The following is an 18,738-nucleotide window of genomic DNA, read 5'->3' as shown; positions in this document are numbered from 1 at the left end:
GTTTTTTTTTGTTTTGTTATTGCTGTCTAGTCCACTATGTGTGCTGCTGTCTTTCTTGACCAGGTCATCCTTAAATGTCGGTGTATTAAGGCTATCGTCATTTCTGACAATTTGAGATTAACCTCCTAAACTCCAGAAGTTTTTTCTTTTCTAGGAAATTTCTGAGTTTGAAAAGTTAAAAAAAAAAAGAAAAGAAAAAGATATATATATATATATATATATATATATATATATATATATATATATATATATATATATATATATATATATATATATATATCCAAAAGAAATAGAAAAATATCCAAAATGTTGAGATTAATCTCAGAAAGTTTCTTGAAAAAATCAGCTTCAAAAGTCAAAAACTTTTGACTTTCAAAACTCAGGAATTTCCTTGTTTTTTTTTTTTCTAGAAATTTCAGAGTGTTTTTTGGCAGAAATTTACTCCTCAAATACCCCTGTGAAAGAAGTCTTTACCTCAATGAGTTTTTAAAATGTTGCGTCAAATCTGGCCTGGTTGACGCAGACGGACACTTTACCTTTTGCTTTCTTTCTTTAACAGATAAATATCTTTTAAAAAATTGGTCCAAAAAATAGATTCCTATTTATTAAAGTTTTTACTTTTGGAGTAAGTAAGGCCACAAACATTGACCTACTTTTTTTTTTTTTTCATCAAAAGCAAATCTTACTTCATAAATAAGAAAACAATCAGCCCTCTTCCCCCAAGAAATGTAGAAACCTTAAGTCTTTTTTATGTTTTGCATCTACAATAATTTACAGATCAGTTTTCTAAAATCGGAATACTTGAATTTCTAATAAAATCGAAATGACTTTGTTTAGAAAGGCACCAAAAGTCTGTTTTAAAAATGTTTTCCACTTAATGACTTTGTCCCTCATGGTTAAAGGTTTGACCGTTTAGAGCGTAAAGTATCTATAAGCTCTTAATGGTGATTTATTAAACCACATAACATTGTGTTATAATTATATACTTGCTTTAGTAAACCCAGTATCTCATCTGCAAACTACAGAGACAGAGTGAGGCCAGTTTGCTGTACATCGTTGCCATGGCGATGATGTTTCTCTATAATTTACACTGTAAACAAATGGAAGCGGTGTCTGTTTGTAAAGCTTGTTAGAGGTTTCGATGAGTCGATGTTTATCTGCAGTTCACTGTGGTTCAGTTAAAGTCTCAGTACTTTGAGCAGTGAGATATATTTATTGCAAAAGGGAAAAAAACAGAAGTTAATTTAGAAATGAAACCATGACATATGAAATACTGAACAAAACCTGCTGTGAGCAGATTCTGAATGGATTTCTGCCTGTTGAATTTTTATTTATTTTTTGACACTTTTTGCCTGATTACAACCCTAAACCTAAACGTAATTTTTTGGGACTTTGTCACTGAGTAACATGAAGTGGCAGATAAACGTGGGGAGGTTAGTACCTTCACTCTCTGATACCCCTAAATAAAATCCACCTGTGTGTAACTCAGTCTCTGCCTACACTGACAGGCGAAGGCATAATGGTGCTTGGTGAAAGCACTTCTATGTTGCAGGATGTCCTAGTTAAAGACCAAATAAAAATCTAGCCAAAACTCTTGGGCAAGACTTGAACAGTTGTTGCTCACAGACACCATCAAACCAGTCTGAGAGAGCTTGAGCTGTTATCACAGAATCAAAGGCAAAAACTTTCAGTCCAGTTTTTTTTTTGTGAAAAAAGCAAAAAATATAAACGATTTGTTTTTATCCTGCACAACGAAACTCGTTGGAGTTTGTGGTTTTGTAACGGGACAAAATGTGACAAAATTCACCAAATATGAGGCACTATGGGCTGCACAGTGGCGCAGTTGGTAGAGCTGTTGCCTTGCAGCAAGAAGGTTCTGGGTTCAATTCCCGGCCTGGGGTCTTTCTGCATGGAGTTTGCATGTTCTCCCTGTGCATGCGTGGGTTTACTCCGGTTTCCTCCCACAGTCCAAAAACATGACTGTCAGGTTAAGTGGCCTCTCCAAATTGCCCCTGAGTGTGAGTGTGTGTGTGTGTGTGCATGGTGTTTGTCCTGTGTGTCTCTGTGTTGCCGTGCGACAGACTGGCGACCTGTCCAGGGTGACCCCCGCCTCTCACCCAGCACGCTAGCTGGAGATGGGCACCAGCAACCCTCCCGACCCCACAAAGGGAAAAGGGTGTCAGAAAATGGATGGATGAGGCGCTGTAGCTTTAAGAAGTTAACACCAGATCAACAAATGTGGCAAATTAAATTCCTTTTCCAAAAAAAGCCAAAGAAAATAACCAGATAAAGTTAAATACTTTACCGCTTTTAATGAAACAGAAGTCCAAACCGTATTCAACGGGTTTCATTTGGACACATAACCTGCACCGGTGGCTCATGTCGCATTTCTCTGCCTTCAGACAAGATTTTCTACATTCATGTTTTTTTTTCTCTTTGCCATTGTGTCGCCAAAACACTTTATTCAAAATAAAAGCATTGTGTTTAAACAAGTGAGTGATGCTAAAAAATCCTTACAACAGCTTTTATTCCCATATATGCATTCTATATATATATATATAAAAAAAGACGTTTAGATTGATTCGATTACACATCCAGTACCTTGAATACCATGAACCGTTAGGTATGTTGCTCTACCACACATGCTTGTAAATTATTAGGAAATAATCAATGCTGTGAATTTTTACAGAATTGGACGTGAGCAGAAGCTGAGCAGGAAAAGCAAACAGAGCCTGGTTTGTGGTTGTCGGCTGGCTTTATGGCGGCTATGCTAGGGCTAACATGCTTCTCCTGTTGGTCATTTAAGGCAAAAAAACAAAAAAAAGGGGTTGGAGTAGGAATGCTGAAGATAATGTGAGATGGATAAGGAAGCGTGGCGTTCAAGTTTTTTGTTTTGCATTAATAATGGAAGGATTTGGAGGATCCTGGAGGCTCAGAAGGCAGAGAAGCAGAAGGAAACGTCTTGTTTTAACCATCAGACATGCCTCAGCCTGTTTTTGGACCACACCGTTCTTTCTTTTTGTTTTTTTTTCTTCTTTGCTTGCATGTTTCATCACATCTTCTTTAACGAGAAAACATTTTCCACTGCTGCCGTGAACAGTCAGAATAAGAAAAAGAGAAATATATAAAATCTGGTTGTTATGCTAAAACATTTCGAATACATAATAAATAAAAATATCTATTAAATTATGCTTTTTTTTTCTGGTTGAAGTCCACAGAAGAAACCAGAGGCCTTTCATTACTATCTGACGACTTTCTTCTGCTTTGCTTTGTGCTGTTGTTGTTGTTACATTGTTCATCTTGTGAGTCTCGCAGCACGCTGTCGCCGTCGCTAAATATGACATCTTTGATAAATATTTACACATAAACATCAATAATATAATGTGGGTCATTATACAGGTTATGTAAAAAAAAAAAGAAAAGAAAAGAAGTCTGTTTATTTAATTTAAAAATTTTTCCCTCTGGTTCCAGTCTCAGTGCGAACGCGAAGCCGTCCCCTCTGCTTCCATCCATTGGAACCAGAGCTCTAAAGCGGGTCGGTCCGGTCCGGTCCGGTCCTCTCAGACGTTGGTCTCCAGGCCGTTCATGTCCACAGAACAGTGGTCCTTGTCTCTGTGCTCTCGCTTGTGGTGCGGGCCGTGGCCGTGTTTCTTCTTCTCCACCGGCCGGATGCCTTCCTCCAGCTGGATCAGGCGGGCCACGTCCGGGGACACGTGGTCCTGCCGGCTGCCCGGCGGCGGCGGCTGGTAGCAGCCGTTCTTTTGGTTCTGGTACGTCATCATCTGCTGGATGCTTATCATGGGTTTGGTCTCACAGATCAGGGGTACCTGAAGGAGAAATAAAAAAAAACAAAAAGCGACTGAATCGTCTCTTTAAATTGTCTGCAACAACGTTATAAATATTTCTGAAGATTTAAAGGGGCAGTATTACGTATTTTCCAGGCACATAGTGTAAGTTTGTAGCACAATAAGGTAGTTGTGTTTTCTTCAGTTGTTTTAAAAGTGCTTTATATAGAATATGACTTAAAATAAATTAGACTTTGCAATTGGGCCTCTGTCTCTTTAAAAACTCCTGCTCTTTCTGAAACTCCGCCTCCAGGAAGTCATCACATCATGGCTCCTCTATTAAAACCCTTTAACAACGTTTTTACCAGCATTTCACTGAGCAGCAGCTCCTATAATGAGCTCAAGAAATGTGTAGTTCCACCAGGTGTTTGCTAATTGCTGCTGGCTAGTCTGAAGGAGCTGAGTGGAAGAGTCTGTGTGACAGTCCAAGCGGATGCTGCCACCTCACTGTAGCAGGTTTGTCTTGAGAAAATGCAGATTTATTTTTGAAAAACTTACTTTCTCCAACCTCCTGATATTAAAAACAGCTGTTAGACTTCTTCACTCAGTAAAACTCCGTCTCAGTTTGTGCCTTGAATTCAATTGAATTTATTAATTTGCATATGGACAAATGTTGCATATTAACAGTTACCATAAAGCCAGAGCTAATTTGCAAAGCCTTGACCTTAGCTTGGTTTTTAGTTCCATAAATTCATTCACTCACACGTCACTTTGTAGCTACAAGCGGTCGCTCCATAGATGTAAACAAACAATTTTTTCCCACCCAAACCATTGGATATAATTGCATTTTTTCCCCTTGTAGTCAAGTACCGCCATGAATATTTTAACTCGTCCTAAAAATCTCAAACTTTCTGAAAACTTTGCACCACAACCAATTAAGTTTTATTTTGGCTCTCGTCCCGGCCGGTCCACGCTCCTGAAACGCAGCAGATCAGAACCAGAGTGACTTTAAACAACGTCTTGCTGCATATTTTAATTATTGGAGTAACATAACCACGTTGCCTTCCAGCAACTGTAAACAAATGATAGAAAAAGCTCCATTTTTGCTTTCTAATTTCTACACTGAAATGATTCGTCAAAGAAAAAAAACAGGCATTTTCTGAAATATGCTTTCCTTTGCCGCTAATAGCCGTGAAACCTTCCACAGCATTTCTTCCGGCAGAACACAAATTCGTTTGGCCTTTTCTGGAGGTCGTATGGAGGAGCTACCAGCAGGACCGTGAGTGATGAAAGTGATATTTCTTGGTCTTTGCAGCCTCCCACTGCTGCTGGTCTTTTTCTCAACGATCTGTGTGTTTACACATACCCTGCATCCCACCAAGGTAACCTTCCATCAGATGAAACTTTACTCTTTTTTCTTCTTCTTCCACATTCATATATCATATATTCCTCTTTCTTTAAAATAAAAACAAGACCGATGTTTGTACCGGTTTGTACCGTCCGAGTCGTATCGATCCAGCTTTTTCTCGCTCTCACCTGCTCCCCCTCCTTGACGAAATCCTTTCTGCAGATGTGAGCCATGATGCCGGTAGCCAGAGCGTCGCCCATAACGTTGACCATGGTCCTGAATCGATCCCTGGACAACACAGTGAAAGGCCATTTGTTGTTACAACTATTAAACATGTATTTATGGCCGTCACTGCACAGTATAGCTGCTTTGACACTGTCACTGCAGACATAATAGGAAAAAATGAAAACATTTGTACCGAGATGTCGATGGTTGACAGTAATATGCCCAGATCCTCAGGGTTTCTGCAGGTCACCTCAAATTTAATACTTTTTAAGACCACTATGAATGAAAATTAAGACCTGTATCACCTCAGAAATGTACCAAAGAAACAGCCTTAACCCCGTAGTGCTAAACGACAGAATGAATTTAGCATCGCGCAGATTAGCAAGACAAACAATCCAATGGCGAAGACGAACGTTTTCCAGCCACCTAGGGATAAATTTGCACATAAACCATGGTAGACGCAAATAAACAAGCTTGCTAGCTTTCTAGCTCACTTGTTTTTCTTTTCTTTTTTTTTTTACAGCTAGCCAGATGTTTTTAGCCAGTTTTTGTCCTCCCTCTGTTTTCATTGCAGGAACCAGAACCTTTGCTGCTATGTTTTACTGTAGATGTAGAACTCGCATCTATTCTGGATGTAAGATCTACCTCTAAAGTAGATGTAGATGTTCTACATATATATGTAGCTACGTTGAGGCTACCAGTAGCCTCAACAGCCTCCTGTCACAGAACAATGAAGAAGCAACTCAAACATCTACCTAACAGAAAAGTCCCACTAGAATACCACATTAAATAGTCCTGCCACCACAAAGTTTCAGACCTGTGATGAACATATTTAAGGCCAACTTACTCTTTCCTGATTAAATTTTATTCATTTTAAAGCCATAATTTTAGATGCATAAATTTAAGTCTTTAAGGATGTGTGGAGACCCTGTGGCTTCAACAAAGCCTTTCTGCGCCAACAGCGAGGTGCCCGTGTTGAAACGCTGGTTGGGTTTTCTGTGAATGTGTTGCTCTGCTTCACAGCCTCACATCTTCACTTCTGGTGAAACTGTCTGGGGAGCCGGATGAGCCTGTTGGCAGCAGTGGCAGCGTGTCCATTCTGTTGAGCTGGCAGACACCAGCATGGCCTCATTTGTCAGACAATTTCAAGTTGGACTGGCTATGCTAACCTCATGCCAAGGCTACAACCAGAGATGCGCACAAATGGACACAAGGATGTGCTAAAGCACTTTTTAGTTTTTTTTCTTCCTTTGGACAAAAAGAAAGTACCCTTCTGAAATTAATTTTTTTTTTTTTAACACAGTGTATTGTGTGCAACCCAAGAGAGCTCACAGCTAGCAATAAATCAATTAACCGCATGATGAACTAAAACGAACTCAATTTCTATTTGCAGGATTTATTGTTTTTCTTTATTCTCTGCTAAAAACTGGATGACCAAAGTCTTCAGTCTGGTGCTTTAGACCTATTTTTTGTGAAGGTCAATTTTAACAGAAGCGGTGGGACGTGCCCGGAACACCTCACCAGGGAGGCGTCCAGGAGGCATCCTTACCAGATGCCCGAGCCACCTCAACTGGCTCCTCTCGACGTGGAGGAGCAGCGGCTCTACTCTGAGTCCCTCCCGGATGACCGAGCTTCTCACCCTATCTCTAAGGGAGAGCCCAGCCACCCTGCGGAGGAAACACATTTCGGCCGCTTGTATCCGTGATCTCGTTCTTTCGGTCATGACCCAAAGCTCATGACCATAGATGAGGGTGGGAACGTAGATCGACTGGTAAATCGAGAGCTTCGCTTTTTGACTCAGCTCTCTCTTCACCACGACGGACCGGTACAGCGCCCGCTTCACGGCAGACGCTGCCCCAATCCGCCTGTCGATCTCCCGCTCCCTTCTTCCCTCATTCGTGAACAAGATCCCCAGATACTTAAACTCCTCCACTTGAGGCAGGACGACCCCCCTGACCCGGAGAAGACACTCTCCGGGTCGGGGGAAAAAAAAAAAAAAAAGAGGGGGAAATGTATCTTGATAAAATGTATCTTTTGCCCTGAAGGCAAAGGGACATTTTTAAAACTTATGTTCCTCAGTCATTCCGTTGTGAAGCTTCAAAAGGTTGTTGTAATTAGTTTTTCTCAGTCCTGGCAGCAGCAGCACCAAAACCGTATCTAAAAGATTCACTGAACACCATTGCGCTTTTCTGAAGTGGGGAGGAAAAAAAAAAAAGATTTTACTTACAAGGCCCAGTCAACAGCAATGATGAGAGTGATGTCATCGGTGGGTAGACCCACGGAGGTCAACACGATCACCATGGTGACGAGTCCGGCCTGCGGGATTCCAGCTGCGCCAATGCTGGCGGCCGTGGCGGTGATGCTGGGTATAGCGAGCGGATCAGCGGGTCATTAGAAAAAAAACAAAAAAACAAATCACACAATCAGAACCGAAGGTGTGTGAAAGCTTTCTGAGCTGACCGGCGCGCATTTCTTAGCAAGAGACTGTTGGAATAAAAAAAACAGCAAAAACACAAATCAGAACAGCAGGGGAAGTGCTTTCAAACACCTGAAGTGTTCTCTGTACTTTTATTTTCCAGCAGGATTTTTATTTTCTTCCCTTCCAACTGAAGGTTACCATGTACTTTGAGTATTTATTTTTTTTAATTTGATTGGCACAAAATGCCTTATATTAGAGGAGTATTTGAAATTCTGGGGGTGGGAAAACAACCTCAAGCCTCAATTTCTTGAGCCGATTTGCAGAAGTTACAAGCAGTGTGTCTATTTTTTAATAATCTTGTTACCAGAATGTTAATCTTCAAGCGAGAAGAAAGAAGCGCTGAAGCTTTCTTAAGGTTGCTCAAAAAGCTGTTAGATGATCTTTAAGTCGCTTTTTTTACGTCTATTTGAATTGGTATTTTTTTTTACTTGAGCGTCCTGAAAGCTGCTTTTAAATACATCCATCCATTTTCTATCACCCTTGTCCCTTAGTGGGGTCAGGAGGGTTGCTGGTGCCCATCTCCAGCTAACGTTCCGGGCGAGAGGCGGGGTCACCCTGGACAGGTCACCCTGGACAGGTCGCCAGTCCGTTGCAGCTTTTAAATACAATGTATTATTATTTTTATGATATCTATTGTTTTAAATTATTTTTAGACAGAGTTCTTAAGGGCCATTGTGGAAGATTCAAAGAGCCTCTCGGTCTCAGACCCCTGACTTTCCCAAATAGGTTAAAAACAAGAGCAATCATAACAGTGCAAGTCTTGCTATTCTGGCGTTTTAACAAACTGATTATTTTTGGCAATGATAAAAACGGGATTAGCAAAACCAGAAAACGTTTAGCCTGATTTCATCTCAGACAGTGATGGGAGAAAAAAAAAGGCCTTTTTTTCCTTCTTTTTTTTTTTTTTACAGTTTATATAAACATCTGGTTTGAACCGCGGTCGCTGCAAAGCGGTCGGTTTGGACTCGTTATCTGAAAGCGGCGCTTCGGGTCGGGTTGGCGTACAGATGGAGGAGCTCCGTGGTCCGGAGCCAAGCGGCGCAGGGACAGAGAGGGAAGCGATTATAATTCTGTCGTGAGATGAGTAATACAGGTCATGTGGGTTTTACAGCCGAGGGATTAGACGGAGGGACCGTGCGTCAAGAGCGCGGCCGTGAGGACAGGTCTGCTCCTCACAACGTTACGGTCAAACGTGGCCTCCGGTCAGGTGAGGACCAGGACGTTTGTTAGCGTCTCTTTTCCTTGTTGCTAGCGGAGTCAGAACGTTTGATTAATTACATTTTTTTTTTTTTTTTTTTGCGCCATCACCGAGTTCCAATTCATCTGAAATCAGATCAGACTAAGAGGCTCTCACACCAGCTGTAATCTGTGTGACATTTACATATACGCGAATCTACTCAATCCCATAATAGTATTAATAATTCAGATTTGAACGTGTGATGCTAAATTCCTTCACATGCTGAACTCGAAGCAACCCGGTCAGGCTGGCTGTGACTTCCTGGGATTCTGATTTTGTTTTAAGAAAATTCAGATTTGCACTGAAATGCAATGGGTGAGCCAAGTTCCAAAAAAATAATTTGTAACAGAAAGTCAGATTAAGTTTATCCATGTAAATATATTAAATTTACTAAGTTGTCATATTAAACAAATTAAAGGGGCAGTAATTGTGTGTTTTCCTGGCACATATAAAATGCATTTTATAGAATAATCAAGTAGCTGTTATCTTCAGTTGTTAGAAAAATGCTGTTCATGTCATATATGACCTAATAGAAAATTTACTCCCTAATGACAATTAATTGGGCCACTATGTCTTTACACAGCCCCTCTATTAACCCTGTAACATTTTACCAGTGTTGCTCTGAGCAGTAACTCCTACAATAAGCTCAGTTCCACCAGGTGTTTGCTAATTGTTGCTGGCTAGTCTGAAGGAGTGGGGGAAGCTCCGAAGCTTGGAAACTGCAGCTCCAAGGAGGAGCTTCGTCCTTGAGGGCAGGGCTAGGCCCACCCAGACGTTTTGAAATGCTGAATGGTTGCTATGGAGATTCAAGGATGTTTTTTTTCTCCCAAACATACATGACAGAATCAAGGCAACACTCCAGCTCTGTTTTTGATGAGGGAATAACATTATAAGATTATGTTAAGCTAAAGAAGCCGATTTTGCATAATACTGCCACTTTTGGTTTATTCAGTTGTCATGTTAAACATAAAAAAATAAGCTGGACACACTAAATTTGGTTACATTTAACGAATTAACTTTTGAAAAGTTGTAGCTCCATTCTTTTTTTCACCTGTGGTTTATTTTTTATTTAAGCTGAATTAATGCTTTAGTTATGAAATATCTTAGCATGGATTGTTCGCTGTAAAACATTCAACAGTTTTTTTTTGTTGCTGTTTTATTTTTCTCAACAATTTGACTGGATAAACTTTCCACAAGTCGGCTTTTACCACAAATGAGAGTGAAAAGTGTCCCTGGGCCTTTCTGTTCAGAGAGTTAGTAGCCTCAACATGTAGTTCAACGATGCAACGCAACCGTGGAAACATCCTAACCTTTAGTCTTTACTGAAAGGGTAAAAAAAAAAAAATTCAACACAGGATTCTGTCTGAAGGTAAATATCAAGCACTTTTAAACTCCCTGTTCTCATTTGAAAGCAAAATTTGAAGCAGGCATGTGAGCCTGGAATGGCTAAGTGTTCAGGAAGCTTCTTTAAATTCACAAAATACACTAGACGGTGTAGCTTAATTAGCATGCTGAACGAGAAACCACGCATACGTTGAGCTGAACTTGACCTCATGTAAAAAACCCTTAGAGCAGCTATTTAATCATGTAGCTTTTCTAGTTATTTAAACTGAAAGAACCTGCCACGAGGAAACTTTGAAATATTTGCTTGAAAAGGGCAAACCGAGCTAATATCCCTTCTCCAGCCTCCTGCCGCCCCTGAGGCTGACATTTCTTCGCGCAACATTCAGCAGAAAAGCCTCAGAGTTGTTTCGACTTTACCTGATGGTGATGATCTGCCCAAAGTCGAGCTCGTAATTATTCACTTGGGCGATGAAGATGGCCGCCACGGCCTCGTAGAGAGCGGTGCCGTCCATGTTGATGGTGGCCCCGACGGGCAGCACGAAGCGGATGATGCGCCGGTCGATATGGTTGTTCTCTAGGAGGCACTTGAAGGTGATAGGCAGAGTGGCAGAGCTGCGGCACGAAGGCAGAAAAACAAAAGGTCAAAGCAACGGTCAGTGGTGTTAATGATTACTTATTTTGATCGGAACCCCCCCCCCTCACCCGGATGAGATCAAATCGCTAATCGCAGAATTTAGCTGTAAAACGTGAGCTGGAAAAGTTACATTTTCTTTGTGACTTTAACTGAAGATCAAAAGAAGTTTTTTATGCTCTTATATTAACTCTGGCAGCATTTCAGAAGATGCAAGTCTGTTTCAGAACCAGCCACAGTACATAGACTGATATCATACTAGCCCTTAGCGCAGTTTTTGACCATCATAACTATCCAGTTTGACACTGTGGTCAAAATGTCACGGGTTTGAAGTTGCTAAAAGAAGTGTTTAGTTTGTGTTGTCAGACCCGACTGAATCACCTTTGTGAGTTTCCAGAGTGTTTTACATTGGTGTGTATTGGAAGTTGATTGACTTTGTGGATTTGTTTAGCTGACTAAGAGTTTGAATTGTTGGGAGCAGTGCTTAGACTGCATAGGGATGTTAATATACTGTGGCAAGCAATGAAGCTCAGTACTCAGAAGAACTGTCTCAACCGTCTTTGTTAAAAGGTTTTTACATTTTAGACAGATTTGAACTTCTAGAGCTGCCTTGAAGTCGGGAACAGAAAACGTGTTCATTAGAGCGGTGTATCCAAAATATGGTGTTCCACAAGGCTGAGCTTTTAGGTCCCACACTTTTCTTAATTTTTCCCCCTCCAATCATTTGGTGGTGTAATCAAGGGGCATTAATTTTCAGTTGCGCTGATGACACACAGCTCTTCATTAGCGTCTCTCTTTAACGATCCCAGACCTATATGTGCATTTTTAAACTATTTGAAAGCTCTGATTGGCAGACAATTTGCCTCATCTTAGGAAAAAACTGAATGTTTAATCATAGACGGAGATACTAGAGCAAGAAAATCACATCCCAACCTCTGACACTAACCTTTAACTCACCATTAGACTTTACAAACCACATTAAGATTGTTACATAAAATGTATTTCGGCATTTGAAAAAATGCAGTAGTTTCTTTGCCGGTCTAACGGGGAGATTTTTCTAAGCTACTTTAGAATTTAGCTGCAAGAATTGTAGACGAGGACCAGAAATCAAACTCTCTTCACATCAGTCTGAACGTCTCAGCATTGGCTGCCTCTCCATGTTAGAATTTATTTTAAGTATTAATAAAAGGTATGAATGATCTTCCCCAATCTATTTATCAAATTAGGTTTTTCTTGCTTCAGACCCGTCAGGTCTTCTATAGATCCTGTTAAAACCTGAATCATAACAAAGACACACAATGAGTCGATTTTTGTTTTTTTAGCCATGAATCAGGCTTGTTAAAGACCTTAAGGCAGCTAAAAACATGGATGTAATAAGCAATCTGTTCAGTTTATAGTATTTATTTTTTAGAATGTACTACTTCATTTCAATATTACGTAGTTCTTTTTTATTTTGGTGACCACTATATCTTTTTGATAGTTCAGATTCTATCACAAACATGTAGGTATTTGTATGTTTACTACTCTATTCATACTTTTAGGTTACTATAATAGTGTTGCACTGCAATGCTGGCTTTTCATTACTAATTTAAACAGTTACATGTCCTCAGCTCATCATCCCCCAACAGTGATTCATTTATCTGATTGAAGAAATGTATTTTTTCATATTTTTTACTTTGTCTGACTATTTCTAATGTGCGTAGCTCCCTAGTTTTTTTTATTTTTTTATCTCTGTCCACTTTAAACCCTTTAAATCTCTTGAAAATACAATGAGATGTCTGAAATGTGTTCTGTAAATAAAAATTGCTGGGTTTTATTGATTGATTCATCTATAATTCTGGGCTAAAACGTCCTAATAACTGTCCAGCATGATGCCGGTATCACAAAAATGCATCCATATGTTTGGAGGACATGTACAAAGCTCAAGACAACAAAACCCCTACTGAGCTGAGTATCTGAAGAGGTACAGATGGATCATCATTTTGTTTTTACCTGGAGGAGGTGGCGAGAGAGATGAGCAGAGCCTGCAGAATCCCTCTAATGTACACGATGGGACTCTTCTTGGTGATGAAAAAGTACATGGCAGGGAGGATGAAAAGGCCATGGAGCACCAAGCCCATGACCACAGTGATGGCATAAAAGCCTAGTTTCTTCCCCATGGCTGACGGGTCATCCATTTCCAAGATCTTCCCAGCAACAAGGAAAACGATGCCAAAGGGAAAATACCTGGAGGAGAGGAGAAGAGAGACGAGGAAAGCTTGTTAAGAACTTGGACTCAAAATATAAGCTTTCCCAAAGCCGTATTCTTTGTGTGAGTGTTGCTAGTGACCCTTAAACATTAAGTAAGAGCTGAAAACAAAAACATCCTCATGCTAGAATAAACTGTTAGCCATCAGAAATTGGCATGTTAGCAAAGGTAGTTATAGCTAACTAAATCTATCGAAATGACAGAAACTGAAATTGAGAAGATTTTTGGTAGCTGAAATGAATAAAAATGGTAATTTATGGGGAACAGCGCTAACGGGAACTATGTTACGCATTTATAAAACCAACTAAAAACATACTGAAATTATAGATGTATCCTTTGACTTTGTGTTTATAAAGCTATTTATTAGCCTTTTGAACTAATAGTTTGTTTGTGTCACACAAGCTGTTTACGTCAGCTATCAGCAAATTACGGCACTCCGTAATCTGATTGATACTTTCAAAACAGTCTGTGGTTCAAAACATTCAAACCCACTACTGGTGCCAGCAAACCATCTACCAGCACAAACAAATACAACAATTTGAACCGCATGAATGCTTCTGATGATTTGGGTTATAAGTCACCAATCTAAATAAATGCAGAATGTCTCCGCTGGCAACGAGGTGTTTTATCCTTTTTACTGTCAGTTCTCATTCCTCGTGTGATCATTGTTCAGTGAACCATGTAATGTCAGGTAATAATAATCACAGACTTCCTGAGGATTAAGCTGTGGATTTCTTTTGGTTGGGTGTTGAAGAACGAAGGAAAACGTCCCGGTAAATGCCTTCAGGACGTGCTGGTGAAGATTTAACTGTTTTATCATCAACGGAAGATCACTGTATAAAAAACTGGCCTCAGGTCAGGTCAACACAGCAGTGAATAGTGCAGCTCTGCACAGAGTAAGCTAGCCAAGATACTTAGAGAAACCTGGAAATAAACTCACCACATCTCACACTGAAATCTTTAGGACAGTGGCGTCCAAAATCTATTGTAAAGTGGCCAAAGCTGACAAGTTGAAAGGACTCTAAGGATAACTAACACAAAATCATTTGATTGTGAATTGTTTCTTTTTTTTTGCCTGCTGAGGAGCACATTCAAAATACATTATTCCAATGAAACAAAGAAGAAATGAACAAATAACTGTATGTCTGAAAAAGGGTCTCAGGTGTTTTGTCTTCATAAAAGAAAAGTATACAGTTTCCTGAGTTTTTGGATCAAATATTTATGGCTTTGTAGGTCTTGAATGTGTTTTTAGCTTTTTATTGAAAAAAAAATGAATGGCTGAATATTTCCAGCCATTCACAATAATATGAAAGGGAAAAAAAGGCTTACCAAAGAAAAATACATTTTGCTGTCTCTAATATTTTCATTTAAAAAGAAATAAATTTGTCATTAAAACTCTCATCCTATTTATTTTTCTTCTTTTCATCAGCTTCGATCGCTGTAGGGTCAAATTGCTACCTGCTCTTGAACTGCACTCTGGGGCCACACTTTATAATAATCCAACATATTATTTCAGAAATAAATAATATTTTTTCCCTTCTATTGTGTGAAGGGGTGCAGGGGGGGAAATCCCATATCGAGAAATAATTGTTTTCTCTATTGGTGCCCCTAACGATACTTTTGAAATGCATGCAACTGAAATTGAAATAACTGGGTTTTAATCCCCCAACTCACACTTTCACTCAAACATGTCCAGCTACAGTATTTAGGCATAATGGAGGAATTAAATACCCCAATGCTGCTAGAAGCACTGTGGAATTAAAATTGTAATGGAACAATAAATGATGATCAATATTTTTCTAGGATGTCTAACATGATGGGGATGACTGAGATTTGTTATATTCCATTTCATTTCTGAGAGGTCAAAGAACTTCCGTTATGACTTAAGGCAATAGAACGTTTTCTGCATCCCCAAGCATTTGGCTCTGGCCCCAAAAGGCAAAAACAGAAAATTACTGGCTTTCCATACAAGAAAGAAAAATTAACGTTACAAAAATGTCGACACATTGATACTTTTGTTTGCACTTTCAAATCCGATTAAAAGTTGTTCGTCTTGGTTATTGGGACAGGTTTGCTTGGGTGTTGATGAGCGCTGAAGCCCAGTTTGCTCTGGAACTAAGCTGCTCTGTTGTCCGATGTTTTGAGGGAGGTAATGCAACAGCTCCAAAGCTGGCTGTTGGAGAATTGCACAGGACAGAGGCATCTTGAGGTTCACCAGGTCTTAATAACAACCATTTTCTGCCAACTGGTTGTTTGGGAGTGATGACTGAAAAGTAATTTTCTGTCTTTTCATCACACACGAAAACATGGGAAAGTCGACACATATCAGCACTGGGAGAACGATCCAGAAAATAAACCCAACTCAACACAGAAACGGTTAATCAGACTCAAAATCAGCCTTTCTTTGTTGAATTGGACATTTCCAAATTGACAGCCCATTTATGGTCGTCTGAATGATTTTATGCAGCACCATAAATAATTCAAAAATGAAGACTCTGGCCTGTGAGTAGAAACTGATCGATGCAGATGGACACTTTTTAAAAAGTATTTTATTTTCACAGTCGCCCCATTATACAAACACTAAATACAACAAAGGACTTTTTATTTATCAACTCGGTTTAGTCATTAGAACCAAAAAAAACCCTTACCCAACAAACAAAAGACTCAAACCAAGAAGTTAGGCAACTACTATCCTCTTCTGTAGTAACCCGTCTACTCAAGACCCTTTTAACATATTGGATTGTCTGTGATTTCAGTTTTGTAAAAAAAAAAAAAAAAAAAAAAAAAATAGACTATTTTGTTTTGGTAGTTTTGTAAAAAATTGCATTTTCAGTTTATTATTGGGCAAATACAGAAAGAAGAAATACATTTGCTTAAAATACATTTTTGTGGCCTCCAAGTGCTTTCAAAATTTTCCATAAGGAGTGACACTCTTGCAAAAAACGGGGGAACTTTATTTTTAGGCCGTTTACACCTCCCTTTAGATTAGACTCAATCTTTATTCATTAATATACTTCTTTAGTGGATATATGAAAATTTAGAATTGGAAATATATATATATATATATTAGTCACTGTTGGATTGGGCTGAGTAAGGTGTGTTGTTGCTTTATGTGAACTCTCCGTTTCCACTGTGACTCTTACCAGATGACAATGGCAACAATCTTCAGAACTGCTTCATTTAAACTCTGGCAAAAGTTGACCAACGCGCTTCCATTGGGTCCCATCCTTCCCAGCATGATTCCTATAATAAGAGGTTAAAAAAAATCAACAGAAAGTAACTACGTTGATCATGTATACGGGGATGCATATTATGTTTACCTGGGGTTCATCTACAGGGAAGTTTTCAAACTGTGCTAATTGCTCACCAGGGGTGAAACTCGTGTTTCTAACTGAATCATTTAGAAATGTGGAACATGCCCAGACCGTCACTTTGAGCTGCTGCTACTTCGGGTGTAGTGCATGCTAATGTTTGCAGGGGCCAAACACTTACCCATAGTCGCAGAAAAAATAACAATCCCCAGCACGTTCATGCCCTCGCTGGTCCCGGGCGACGTCTTGACGATGACGTCGGGAGGCGGCGTCAGGTCCAAGGAGAAGTTCTGGATGTCGGTGCCGTTGTCGTCCTGGACGCCGTAGATGTAGACCCGCCGTGTTGTGGTCTCATCCAGCAGCTGGGTCACCGTGGGCTTGGGGATCAGCTCAGCCACTCTGTGTGTCCGATACTGGAGGACGGAAAAAAAACAAGCAGGAGCCTCTAAATCAGCACAATAATCGGAGTGGAAACACCAACCACATGGTTGGGCTTTTTTTTTGTTGTTGTTGTTTTTTAACAACTGACTGCATGCCATTTTCTCAATGTTATGTTTCTAATTTATGATAATCCACACAACAAACACTTGATCAAACAGAAGTCTGCACTGAATTGGGACAGGCATTTAAAAAAAATTTTTTTTAGGATCACCTTCATTTTAAAATTACACGCCATTATCTTCTGGTTTTGAAGATGACTAGTTCAGACAAGATAATGACTTTACTTCCACACAACTAGAGATTTAAATTATATCTATTCAAATAAATCAGCCTTTCAAATTCAGGATAATTATCCACTAATCATAGGAAACAAGAAGATTTATTGTAAAGAGCAACATTTTTGAGATAAAGAGAGCAATTAAAACTGATCAGCAGAATCTTGAGGTAGGAGAGTTGATTACTTCTGGCATCTGCATTATATGACACATGAGGCTGTATGAGTTAGTTGTAAGTCTAAAACCAAGTTGGATTTGTTTATTGCTGTGTTCAGTGACATGGCTAAGTATTGTGACACGCCTTCTCCAATTTATTTTTGGAAAATCCGTCCAACTTTTTTTCTTCATAGCGTATCAAAAATATTTGAATTGAAAAATGCGACTTGAGGAGGTGAAAACCAATGTGCACTGCTACTTGGCACCCTATTGGTAGATGTTTACGAAAGGAGCCAATCCAAGGGCTGCATTTATTTGTCTTGTCACTGATTGGTTCTACCACCAGTAGCAGAAATAAAGAAGACTGTAGATGTTAGCCTGTGCGGTTGAGCTAATATGGTTTCCACTGCCTGTATTAAAGCACAGTAATATATATTTGGTGTTTGAACTATTAAAATAAGCAGCTGTAAGCAATTTCAACAATTTGTAGATTTTAAATTTTGGCAGTGGTTCCTAACACCCGTGAATCGCCGTGCTGTAAGCTAACTGTCTGCTAGCTTTGTACAAATGCTGTAGCATCTTTTGTTGACATAAGATAAGATGTATACATTTTTTGTTGGAGAAAAAAAATGTATACCTGCAAAATCTTAAACGACACCATGTATGATCTCCTTTCTAAAATATTTTATTACCATGTCATACTGATATTAGCTTACCTGTTGAAATGTAGCTTGAACCAAGTTGGCTGGAAACATGTTGCTGGGGGAAAAAAGTGGGAAAAATTGATCAGTGACTGTCAGATGTCATACTGTATGGGTTCAATGATGCGGTTTCAACAGTGCTACTAAATGTTACTAAGGCTCATGTGGGAGGACAGGCAGCCAGTGTGTAACTATGGCAACACATGCAGAAGTACCGGAGATATCAGAGACTGAGTGAAGATGAAAAGGCTAATTAAGAAAAACTTACTATATCAAAACACTAAACCTGTACTTGTCAAATATCACATGTAGGCTTTTATCAAACTATGGTTATGTTCAAATGATCTTATGTTTCCATAGAACCTTGCTTTTTGTTTCCGTCTACAGTTAAGTCCAAAGTTATTCATAAAGTAGCTGTTCAATATTACCAACACGTTTCTTCTGACTAATATGAATATTAATGCTGTGAAACAGGTCATCCAGAGTTCAGGCATGAATCTGAAATAAAAATCTGTTTGTGTAGCTGGAAATTAGAGTAAAAGGAAAAAAAGGCCTTA

General features: G+C 39.4%; 1 protein-coding gene across 1 annotated transcript in view; it reads right to left on the bottom strand.

The window, feature by feature from the left end:
• Positions 1-3,422: 3,422 nt before the first annotated feature.
• The window catches only part of slc1a7a (solute carrier family 1 member 7a), a 60,169-nt gene continuing 44,853 nt past the window's right edge, over positions 3,423-18,738 (bottom strand). Inside the window, exons 4-11 of the mRNA XM_081598479.1 lie at positions 18,197-18,239; positions 16,790-17,021; positions 16,441-16,540; positions 13,042-13,275; positions 10,836-11,030; positions 7,586-7,720; positions 5,322-5,421; positions 3,423-3,827 (exon numbers count right to left, since the gene is read on the bottom strand). Of these exons, the coding sequence (XP_081454605.1) occupies positions 3,561-3,827; positions 5,322-5,421; positions 7,586-7,720; positions 10,836-11,030; positions 13,042-13,275; positions 16,441-16,540; positions 16,790-17,021; positions 18,197-18,239 (1,306 nt within the window). The 3' untranslated portion in view covers positions 3,423-3,560. The remainder of the gene's footprint in view (positions 3,828-5,321; positions 5,422-7,585; positions 7,721-10,835; positions 11,031-13,041; positions 13,276-16,440; positions 16,541-16,789; positions 17,022-18,196; positions 18,240-18,738) is intronic.

Source organism: Poecilia reticulata, chromosome 17 (assembly GCF_904066995.2).
Source record: "Poecilia reticulata chromosome 17, P_reticulata-male-v2, whole genome shotgun sequence".
Lineage (NCBI taxonomy): Eukaryota > Metazoa > Chordata > Actinopteri > Cyprinodontiformes > Poeciliidae > Poecilia > Poecilia reticulata.
This window is presented reverse-complemented; position numbering and strand designations above follow the sequence as displayed.